This window comes from Colossoma macropomum, unplaced genomic scaffold (assembly GCF_904425465.1).
Source record: "Colossoma macropomum unplaced genomic scaffold, Colossoma_macropomum, whole genome shotgun sequence".
NCBI lineage: Eukaryota > Metazoa > Chordata > Actinopteri > Characiformes > Serrasalmidae > Colossoma > Colossoma macropomum.
The window spans coordinates 7009310-7021894 of NW_023494784.1; the positions used below are offsets into that span (position 1 = coordinate 7009310).

The window sequence follows — 12585 nt, forward strand, 5'->3', positions numbered from 1 at the left end:
TAGAATGATTCAGTAACTACTATGGGTGATTCAGTTTCTACAATGATTTATTCAGTAACTACTATGAATTATTCAGTAACTACTATGAATTTTTCAGAAACTACTCTGAATGATTCAGTATCTACTATGAATTATGCAGAATCTATTATGAATTATTCAATAACTAATATAAATTATTTACTACGTGCTATAAAGTATTCTGTAATTACATTAAATTATTCAGAATCTACCATAAAAGATTCAATAACTACTATAGATTATTGTACAATGAATTCAGGTATTATTGTAAATTATTCAGTAACTACTACATTATTAATTATGCAGTATGGATTATTCGGTAACTTGACTAGGCCTGGTTCACTGCTATTAGGCTGTAGCTAAAGAGACAATAACACAAGACAAAATCTGACCGTGTCCCTCAAAGCAACAGCAGGACTGAAGATGCTACACAGGAAGGGAGCTAATGTCCACCTATTAGCATCATTTAGGGCTAATTTGTTGTTTTTCACTTTTATTTCAACTTTTTGATTTAACTATTCCTTAAATCATTAGATGAACATCAGCTGTCTTTGAAATTATAACCGTCTTGAATTATAAACAATCAATAATTCAATAACTGAAAATCTTCACAGGCAGCTGATGTTTTCAATACGCTATGATGTCAAGCTTGTAACAAAGCAGAACCTTTTTGGTGCTATACACTCTTAAATAAGGTGGCTTTTAAGGGTTCTTTGGTAAAGAAAATGGTTCTATATAGAACCATGAATACTCAAAGAACCCTCTGCGTGATTAAAGGGTTCTTTACATGGTGAATGGGTTCTACAGACTGATTGAGAAAGTGCTGTAGATGGTTCTATATAGAACCTTTGTGAAAGAGCTTCCCTATAGCACCAAAAAGGGTTGTGCTATTGCTGAAATGTCAAGCTTCTTACAGTGGAAGAACCCCTTTTGGTGCTATATAGAACCATTATCAAAAAGGTTCTATATAGAACCATATACAACACATGATCCATCAATCTGAAGAACGATTTCACCATACAAAGAACTATTTAGTCATGCAAAGTGTTCTTTAAGTGATCATGGTTCTATACAGAATCTTTTTTTTTGTACTAAATAACCCTTGAAGAACCATCATTTTTAAGAGTGTATAGAACCATAAAGAAAAACATTCTCCATCAATCTGAAGAACCATTTTAACATGAAATGGTTCTAAAGGGAACTCATGTTTCTGAATAAAACCAGTCATTACTAAAGAACCCTTGATGAACCATCTTCTATGTGTGCACTAAAACAGTGATACCTGTGGCTGTGAGTTTGTCAGCGCGCCTTTAATGACAGTTTGATCCCATATTCATCTTTTAGACTCTGGGAGCGCGAGGACGCTGTCTGTGACGTCAACCGCTGGCAATCACAGCGCTTTCCTTCTCACAGCATTACGCGCGCACTGTTTTGTCGTGTCTAAACGTGAAGCTGCATTCTCCAGGCTGTTCACCCCTTCTTTAATTTCAAGGTAGGGTATTCCAGCAGGGATCTGACTGTGCGCGCGCGTGCAGAGAAGAGAGTGCGCGCGCGTTTCCCAGCGACTCTCTCTCTATCACCTTGCTCACTCCTCTCTCTCTCTCTCTCTCTCTCTTTCTTCTTTCTCTCTCTCTCTCTCTCTCTCTCTCTCACCTTACTCTCTCTCTCTCTCTCTCTCTCTCTCTATCTCTCTCTCGCTCTCTTTCTTCTTTCTCTCTCTCTCTCTCTCTCTCTCTCTATCATCTTGCTCACTCCTCTCTCTCTCTCTCTCTCTCTCTCTCTCTCTCTTTCTTCTTTCTCTCTCTCTCTCTCTCTCTCTCTCTCACCTTACTCACTCTCTGTCTCTCTCTATCTCTCTCTCGCTCTCTTTCTTCTTTCTCTCTCTCTCTCTCTCTCTATCATCTTGCTCACTCCTCTCTCTCTCTCTCTCTCTCTCTCTTCTTTCTCTCTCTCTCTCTCTCTCTCTCTCACCTTACTCACTCCTCCCCCACCTCTCTCTCTCTCTCTCTCTCTCTCTCTCTCTCTCTTTCTTTCTTCTCTTTCTTTCTTTATCTCTCTCATCTTGTTCACTCATCTCTCTCTCTCTCGCTCTCTCTCTCTCTCTCTCTCTCTCTCTCTCTTTCTTTCTTCTGTTTCTTTCTTTATTTCTCTCTCTCATCTTGTTCACTCATCTCTCTCTCTCTCTCTCTCTCTCTCTCTCTCTCTTTCTTTCTTCTCTTTCTTTCTTTATTTCTCTCTCTCATCTTGTTCACTCATCTCTCTCTCTCTCTCTCTCTCTCTCTCTCTTTCTTTCTTCTCTTTCTTTCTTTATCTCTCTCTCATCTTGTTCACTCATCTCTCTCTCTCTCTCTCTCTCTCTCTCTCTTCTTTCTCTCTCTCTCCCTATCTCTCTCTTCTTTGTTTCTCTCTCTCTCTCTCTCTCTCTCTCTCTCTCTCTCTCTCTCTCTCTCTCTCTCTCTCCCTATCTCTCTTCTTTCTCTCTCTCTCTCTCTCTCTCTCTCTCTCTCTCTCTCTCTCTCTCTCTCTTACTTCTCTATTTCTTTCTTTATCTCTCTCTCTCATCTTGTTCACTCCTCTCTCTCTCTCTCACCTTGTTCACTTCTCTCTCTCTCTCTCTCTCTCTCTCTCTCTCTCTCTCTCTCTCTCTCTCTCTCTCTCAGTGTAAAAGCCTCCGGGTCCTCGCGAGTGCATCACACAGGCACCGCGAGCCCGAGCAGATAGGAGCGCGCCCGCACTTCTCATCACAGCCGGATAAATCCAAGTGCGTGCATGGCACTGAGCCGCACGTGCATGCATTGAGCTAGGGTAAAAGGGTGGAAGCGCGCGCACAGGGCTGGGTTTGTCACCCGGAGCACTTCAAACGAGTTTGGAAGGTTTTGCATTTGCGGCTTTTGGGGACGCGCGCGCGCGCTGTTGGTGAAACTCGAGGCTGAAGCAGTGTGTTTTCAGGGTGAGCTGACTGACTCTCGCGAGGAGGCAGGACGTGGAGAAAAGAGCGAGCTGGAGCGCGCGGACGGCTATGAGGATTAACAGAGAGAGCAGCAGCGGGATGAAGGTAATGGAGAGGAGGACGCGCGCGGGCGCTGCGGTGGGCTGCTGAAGCTGAATCATCCCAGATTAAGCAGGGAAAGCGGGTTTAGTCTGGATTATAACGCGGCTTCATCAGAACTCGGCCATGGTCCCCAAGTCCAGAACACAGCTGGCTTTCTTCTTCATCCTGCTCTGCCCGGTCAACATCATCGGACTGTGGTGGTGAGTATGAGACGCTGGACGTGTCCACTGAGAGCTCACTGCATGTGCATTTGATAGACCCAACCAGGAATTATGAATGTTTGATCTCCTGAGTGGGAGACGCTGCTCATGCACTATAATCTGAGAGAACGTCTGAGTCTGCGTGATGTGTGAGTGTGTGAAGCGCGTGTAAGTTTATCGGTCTGCCCCGATAGCGCTGCTAGTGTAGACATGAACGGAGAGGAAAATATGACAAATCACCGTTCAGATCAGGTTGGCGTTGGCATGTGATGATGCACACACTAAAACCTGTTTCACTATTAGCGACGAAGTGGCTGATTATCCTCACACCAACTTTAACATCTGTCCAAACCTTTTCTGGTGGCGGGACGGCACTGCAGATGTGTGCCTGAGCTGAGCTGTGTGTGTTTAAGGGCTGAACAATATGAGAGTGATCAGTTTATCAATAATCGATAGCATTTGGTTGTCCTCTTAAACCCTGTAAAGGTTCATCATCCATAACAGTTACTGAATAATTCAGACCAGCTTCTCACTTATTCATACTAGATAATGAATAATTTACAATAGTTATTGAAAAATTCATAATAGATACCATACAATTCATAGTGGTTATTGATTGATCCAAAATAGTTGCTAAGTGATTCATACTGGTTACTGAATAATTCATAGTAGATACTGTACAGTTCATATTGTTTACTGAAGGATCCATAATATTTACTGAATTGTTCACTATTGTTTTTGAATAATTCATATTAGATACTGAAGAAAATCATAATAGTTACTGCACAATTCATAGTGGTTACTCAGTGATCCATAATAGTTACTGAATAATTCATACTGGTTACTGAATGATTTGTAATAGTTATTGAAAAATTCATAGTAGATACGGAATAAGTCATAGCAGTTACAGTACAATTCATATTGTTTATTCAATGCTCCACAACAGTTACTGACTGATTCATACTGGTTACTGAAGAATTCCCAATAGTTATTGAAATTTTTTTTGCAAATACCGTACAATTAATATTGTTTACTGAATGATCTGTAATAATTACTGAATAATTCATACTGCTTACTGAATGATTCGTAGTAGTTACAGTATAACTCACAATCGTATTTAAACAATTCAAAGTGGATACTGAAAAAAATCATAGTAGTTACCATACAATTCATAGTGGTTACTAAATGATTCAAAAGAGTTACTTAGTAATTCGTACTGATTACTGAATAATCCACAGTAGATACAGAAAGAAATCATAATAGTTACCATACAATTCATAGTGGTTACTGAATGATCCATAATAGTTACTGAATCATTCATACTGCTTGCCGACTGATTCATAGTAGTTACTGTATAATTCATAGTCGTTTTTGAATAATTCATAGTGGATGATGAAAAATTCATAATAGTTACCGTGCAATTCATAGTGGTTATCGATCGATTCATGTAGATCCTGTACAATTTGTAGCGGTCACTGGATGATCCGTAATAGTTACTGAATAATTTACAATAGTGATTGAAAGATTCATAGTAGATACCATACAATTCATAGTGGTTATTGTATGATCCATAATAGTTATTGAAAAGTTCATACTGGTTACCAAATGATTCAAATAGTTACTCAATAATTCATAGTAGTTACTGTAAAATTCAGAGTAATTACTGAATGATTTATAAAAATCACTGAATAATTCATAGTAGTTGCCAAATTAGACCTTGTATGATAATAAATTTAATAATAATATTACGGTTTAACCCCTTAACAATCCAGGTTTATTTCACACAAAAGCTTAAATTTTCAGTAACTACAGGGACTTCAATGCAAACTAATGGAGCTATTCTTAGCTTATATTAGTGTGTAATAAACCTTTGGGTGGCTTGTTAAGAGGTTAATGGATTAATGGATTCATATTATCCTTATAAGCAACATTGTTTTCCAGATGAATTCCCTACAAGGTAAAGCTCTTCTTAGGAATTTTGGAATTCGGCTGATTGAATAACCTGAATTCTCTTTTAGCTGGAGGTGCAGGAGTTAATTGGCAGGTAGAAACATTAGGGGGGTCACCGTTGGAATTTGCGGTAGACCTGCAGGCAATGGGTGTCATCATAAACCTGTTGGCCGCGCCGCAGTCCCGGAGCTACGAGCTAACACTGAGGAGCGTGTTTGATAAACAGAGGCAGAGCAGTTAAAGCAACACGTTCCTTTAAACGAGGGCGTCGTTAAACCTCTCTTTACTTCACATTTACACCTCATTAGTTCCTAAACAAAGGTCAGACCTGCTGCTGTGTTTAGGAGCTGCACTCGCTGGCATGTGTGAGTGTGAGAGAGAGTGTGTTCATTCGCTTTTTTGGGTATCTACAATACCCAGCACAGAGTGTGTGGTACAAAGTAGGAGAAAAGAATGAGAAATTAACAAAGCCGGTAGTTTGAAATAACTTTTTTGATTCATACCAGCCAAAAATACACGTCTTTAAAGTTCTACTCATTGTTTACAAACACATGCAGGCTTTTAGGTAAAACTTCCTCAGCTTTCAATAGCACTGTGGTGGAGTGCAGAGCGAGGGTGGTGCTAAAGAAAGGAACAAAACTACACGTAACCGCTGGAGACGTCACAATACCAGAATTTTGGTAGTTAGTGATGATACTGGTGAAATTACACGATTATCGATCTATGATTTGATATGACAGCAGAAACAGACAATCCTTGTGAGAGGATTCACAATTAAAACAAATAGCATTTAACACTGTATCTAACTAAATTGAGCAGCAGCTGTCATTATTCATATATTCAAATGCAAAAAAAAACAAAATAAAATTCCAAAAATTACCAGTATTGTAGCAAAAATTCACTGGGTGCCGGGGGGGGGCCACACTTAAAAAAGATGGTTCTTCAAGGGTTCTTTTGTAAAGAACACTAACAACCCTTTGCATGATTAAAGCGTTCTTTGCATCATGAAAGTTTCTTCAGGTTGATGGAGAACGTGCTGTAGATGGTTCTATATAGAACCTTTTTGAAAAGGGTTCTATATAGCACTCAAAATGGTTCTTCTATTGTTATGTGATTGACATCATAACAATAAAAGAACCCTTTTTGGTGCTGCATAGAACCCTTTTCAAAAAGGTTGTGTATGGAACCATGTATAAAAGATTCTCCATCAATCTGAAGAACACTTTCACATATTAGGGTGAAAGGTTTGTCTCATTACAATGCAAAGAACCCTTTAATCATGCAAAGGGTTCTTTGAGTGTTCTTGGTTCTGTATAGAACAATTTTCTTTACTAAAGAGTTCTTGAAGAAGCATCTTTTTTAAAGAGTGTACCAAAAACAGGTTTAAGGGGTGCCTGGTACTCCGGCCGCTTCCTGTTTCGCTCATTATATCAAAAACTGCAAAACACTAGAGGGCGCCCTTGAGAGAATCCCCAATGAATGAGAGTGAATAAAACTGAAAATGAAAACCTAAACTTGTTTCTGACCACTTCAGTGGGAACGTCCTTTTATAGAAAGTCAGAGGATGTAATTTATTATAGAAAATCAAGGAAAACCACTATTTTTCTGTTTTTCTGCAGCAAACAGGTTTTGGGCAGCAGGATGCTAACGTTACTGCTACTGAGTGCTGACTGGTTAGCATTACTGCTACTGAGTGCTGATTAGTTAGCATTACTGCTACTGAGTGCTGACTGGTTAGCATTACTGCTACTGAGTGCTGATTGGTTAGCATTACTGCTACTGAGTGCTGACTGGTTAGCATTACTGCTACTGAGTGCTGACTGGTTAGCATTACTGCTACTGAGTGCTGATTGGTTAACATTTCTATTACTGCATGTTGATTGGTTGGCGAGCTGATCAGTTCATTGACTGACCAAAGCAGTTAGTGCTCACCAATGTCTTGAATGCACATAACAGGAGTTCAGAAGCTCTCAGAAATTTTATAGCAGTGTTAAAATATTGTATGCTGTTCTGTGTTCAGAAATGTGGTGCATTTTTCTACATAAAATTGAATACACATTTATAATCTACAATTTTGCACAACAGCTCCATAGGAGCCCACTCATTTTGGACTGGAGCGCCCTCTAGTGTCAGGCAAATCCAGGAGACATTGTTGACTGACAATTCTCACTAAAAATTCTCAGTTCTCAACATTAGGAGAAACAGTGGACGGCATGTAAATGTTGCCATGGTGACAGCATCTGCTGAAGGTTTGTATTGATCTACAGAGAGCTTTTGAGTCTCTTTTGTGTTTTAAAGATGGAAACACAAGGATGGAATCACTCAGTGCCTTTACATATGACACCCCTATGTTTTGTAATATTTTCACTGGCATCAGAATTATTATCTAAAATTCTGCTGATTTCTTCTTGGCTGGTGTTATTTGGTGGCGCTATTGCTGCAGCATCATTTTTAGATGCCATTGTATGTTGTTTTAGGGATACGCTAGATGGCAATTTCATCGTTACAGTGAAAAATGATGTCACCATATGCTTTAAAGAGGATACAGTGATATTGTTGGTACTTAACTGACTATTTAATTACAAAGAGAGCAGAATTAGTCCTGTTTCATTGGATGTGGTGCAGCTGAGTTGGTGAAACGTTAAATGAAACTCATTTTGTTCATAGTTTGGTTTTGGTTATTTCCCATTCGTACTTCAGAAAAAACTTCAGAAAAATGAAATAGTTATGATACATATCATGTATTGAGAAAATGTCTCGAGGTCTCATGATAATATACTTTTTGCCATATCACCACACTTACGTTGTTTTGCTTGTGCATCAGTGGGGCATTCACAAGTTTTCTGTGCACAATCAGACAGAAATATGGTACCAACTTTGACTCAGTACTACCAATAAGGAAATCTAGTTACTAGTACTGTGTACTGGTTCTTCTGAGATCTCTAATAACCAAGCCAGCTTAACATATAAAAGCCAGAACTTTATCCAACGAACATCCACTATCCTAGAGAACTGGACAGAGTGACATCCTTCATGGAACACTGTAGATCATCATGATATGGATAAGGTACCTATCATACTTAATATATTGTGATTATTGTTTGCAATTTTGCTCTGCAATATACTGAAACAAGCTAGCAAACCCTTGATGACATGATTTTATTTATGTTTGTTGTTAGCCTCGCAGGGACAGACTCATAATGAGAATGCACATCTGGGGACAACTTGTGAAGCTTTTGGTGCTGAACTGTGATCAGATCTACCACAAGCAAGGGCACACCCCCTCTAGGACCACCTCTGAAACCCTGTAGTTTAACGTTTGGAGTGCAATCGATAACTCAAGCAAAACAAGCTACCTACACACTTAAAAATGAGCTCTTCAGGGTTCTTTAGTAAAGTGAATGGACCATCTAGAACCATCTACAACACATTCTCCATCAATCTGAAGAACACGTTTCTGATGCAAAGAACCATTTATAGTCATGCAAAAGATTCTTTGAGTGGTCATGGTTCTATATAGAACCTTTTTCTTTAACATAGAACCCTGTTTTCTGGACAGTATAGGGACACTTTTAGATCACTTACCTCTTGGGCAAGGTGGGGAAAAAGTTAGGTCCCACTTTAGATTAGTGGCTCTAATAACTGTGTAGTTACACTGTAACAATACATACAACAACAATGTAACTACTGGTGACGTATTCACTGTGACAGGTGGTCTACAGTAGAACAGTTTACATAAACACACATGAAACTACAGTTTTCACTCATTTAATTACACAAGTGTATCTCGTAAAAACATTTTATGTAATTAGATGTGTGTAATAAGGTAATTACATTTGTATGAAGTGCTGTTTTTCCAGGAAGACTTCTGTGATTGTAACAGGTAATTATCTACATTATACATTATAATCGCACTAGATCTGCACAGGAAATGACAACTCTCAACTCAGAGGATGTATCTTAGCTAGAACAAACAGGTTAGAGTAAAAGCTACTCCTGAGTTCAGATACTGCTAGAAACAAAAACCTATGTTGATGAAAAACAAACATAATTAGACAGTACAATACATTTCATTTCAATAAGTACTTATATTAATTCACCCTGTTACACATGTAACATGTAGTTATATAAGAGAAAATATGCTGTTGCAACTTTCCAGATACACTTGTGTAATGACACGAGCTGGACTGCTGTAGGCCATCTCCAACAGTGAATACATCACCGGTAGTTATACTGTTGTTGCATGTGTTGTTAATGTGTAATTACACAGTTATTAGAGATACTTCATATAAAGTAGGACCAGAAGTTAACGTTAAACCCTCCGAGGGCTGTGCTGTGCAGCCCTATGCATGCGCACCTGGAGGTCCAGGGGAGTTGGAAGAGACAATGATGCTTTCTGTGAGCGGCGGGTTATCTCTATGGTCTGACTGGCCAGTGCTGAGTGTGTGTGAGGGACAGCGTGCTGAGTGTGTGTGACGGGCAGTCAGATGAAAGGCCGGTGGATGAGTGAGGCTGCAGCTCTACAATCCTCCGGGGTCATTAGCTGGCGTACGGCCAGAAGTCTGCCGGACAGGTGTGTGAGTGTGTGTGTGTGTGTGTGTCCACTGCTCTCAGCTGAGCCCATGTGTGTCTTCTCCTAGCAAGCCGTGAGTGTCTCTGTATAATCACCTAGACAGCACTGTATCTGTGTACTGTGCACTTACTGTAGTAGAAAACATCTCTGGCTGTGTCCAGAAGCATGACTTATTCACAAACCTGTGCCCTGTCCATCACATAGTTCAGTATTTCGAGATATTTCCCAAAACAATGACATTTCCACCGTATCCTGTGCTATCTGGACTGTGATCAAACTGAATTACATAGTACACAGTTCAATGTGTCCAAAACTCCACTATCCACTTTCTAGTGCACTATTTTGGGCTGTGTCCAAAACTACCCCATCCACTACACAGTTCCGTATTTTGGGACATGTTCAAAACTACAATATCTCCATTTTATAGTGTATTAGTTTGAGCTGTGTCAAAAACTACCCTATCCATTACACAGTTCAATAATTTTGAGATGTGTCCCAAAACATTGGGATATTCACTGTATACTGTGCTGTTGTTGGCTGTGCCCAAACCAATGCCTCATATCCCCATAGTGCACTGTTTTTGCTGGGTCCAAAACCTTTACATATCCAGGATGTAAAACCCTGTATTTGATGCTTAATTCATTACATAGTTAACTCGTCTGTGTTAAAAATCTTACCAAATTTACTATGTAGTGCAGTATTTTAGGATGTGTCTGAAACTATGTCCTCATCACTGTTAGGCAAATTAGGCCTTATTCACAACAGAGTCCACTTTTTTGTTTTTTGTCCAATACTGTGCCATCTGCACTGTATAGTGCACTATTTTGGGCATTTCTGTTCCCTATTATAATGTTCTTTATAGTGCTTCAATGTAGGGAACAGTGAGTAAGGGAACATTTCTGTTCCCTGTAATAGTGTTCCATATAGTCCTCCAATACAGGGAATAGTGTGGATCTCTTTTAGGGTGTCCTTATCTTTATCTCACCCTGTGTTTGTGTGTCAGTCTGTCCTTTGGATAAGTGTGTGTATGCATGACTGCATTTCTTTTTCCATCTTGTGTGTATGTGTGTGTGTGTGTGTGTGTGTGTGTGTGTGTGTGTGTGTGTCACCCTGTATTGTTTTGCCTTCTATCCAAAGTTTGGGAACATCCAGCTTTTCAAAATGGGTTTTAATACAAATGAGCATGCTTTCTTTGCTGGTTTGCAATATTTTAACATACTGAATAGAAAACTGTTTACATGTTGCCATTTTTGTGGTGAAAAACTGAAAAACTAAAGAAACAAATGACAAAAAATCTGACTTTTTAATATGTGCTTTGAACAATAGTTTGGGGAAGAAAACTGCTAAATCATTACTATCTAGCTCTCCATACTAAGGAAGAAACTTTGTTGAGTATGAAAACACAGGGACGCAGGAAGTGGGGCTCCCCATATTTCAGGGTTATTTATCTTCAACTTCTTAAAATAACTGAATAGGAATGATTTTCATTCTAAAATGCTGTATGTCCATTTGTAGCTTTTTTTGGATGTAACAAGGTTTTAAAAAAGAGTAATAGCTGACATGTAATGGAAAACGATATTAATCATAATTTAGCTTTGATATTTCTTTTATGTTCACTCCCAGCAACACTTATCACAAAAAAGAAGCTTTCTAGAAAGTGGTCTGTAATGCATTTTGCAGTGTTTTGCAATAAAAAATAAATAAATAAATAAATAAAACTTTTGGTAACACTTTCTATGAATGTCACCTTTGTAAGCATCTATAAACACATTTATAACATGTTATAATGTATTCATAAGGCATTATAAACATGGTTATAAATATTTATAAAAAAGAATTACACTGAATTACACTTTATAGCCATGTTTATTATCATTATGAATTGTTAATATAATGCATTATAAATAGTGTTAATAACATGTTATAATGTCAGTGCCAAAGAAGTCAGTCCCAGCTTGGAGAGCGTAAAGACAAATACCAAGCTAACGGTGGTGAACATTACCTTTCCCACATTGGGTAAAACACAGATGGCAGCTCTAGTTTAAACTCTGACATTTGAAGCCTGTAATGTGCTTTACTGTGAATGTTTTAGTGTTTCAGTAAATCCTTCAGTAAATACTTCAACTTGAAGCCTCAGTCTTAACACTGGAGGAGGCTTTAGTACAGTACGCTTCATGAGCTCTTATAATTTATATATATATATGAGCTCTTATAATTTGTTATGAACAGTACTTATAATGTATTAGGTTAACAATTCATAATGCATAATAAACATGGCTATAACGTGTAATGCATTTTTATAAATATTTATAGCTATGTTTATAATGTCTTATGAATGCATTATAACATGTTATGAATGTGTTTATAGATGCTTACAAAGGTGACATTCATAGAAAGTGTTACCAAACCTTTTTATTCATGTTGTTTCATTTCTATATTTATATGGTTTTATTTATATATTTTCAAAACCTATGGTAGCCATGCACTGTTTACGGAAAAGCTGCATTATACCTATTTATTTTATTTATTTATTTTTTGGTCACAACTGAAAGAAGTATCCTTACTGAGTGAGGAGAATAAAATCAGGCTAAAATATGGTGAGCATGAACTGCTGTGATTTGCCCTGTAAAGTCCAAAATAATCATTTAAGAGTCAGAGGCGTCAGGTCAGGAGTTTTACACACCACCTCATATGGCTTTACTTATTAACGTGACAGACACCTGCTCAAAAAGAAGGTCCAGTTCGATGTTTAGGCCTCAAATGATGTCAAAATCACCATTATACAGATGAAG

General features: G+C 38.4%; 1 protein-coding gene across 1 annotated transcript in view; it reads left to right on the forward strand.

Annotated features, from left to right (window-relative positions):
• Positions 1-2711: 2711 nt before the first annotated feature.
• Positions 2712-12585, forward strand: part of wnt6b (wingless-type MMTV integration site family, member 6b) — a 54554-nt gene continuing 44680 nt past the window's right edge. The window contains exon 1 of the mRNA XM_036576886.1: positions 2712-3270. Coding sequence (XP_036432779.1) covers positions 3194-3270 — 77 coding nt within the window. The 5' untranslated portion in view covers positions 2712-3193. The remainder of the gene's footprint in view (positions 3271-12585) is intronic.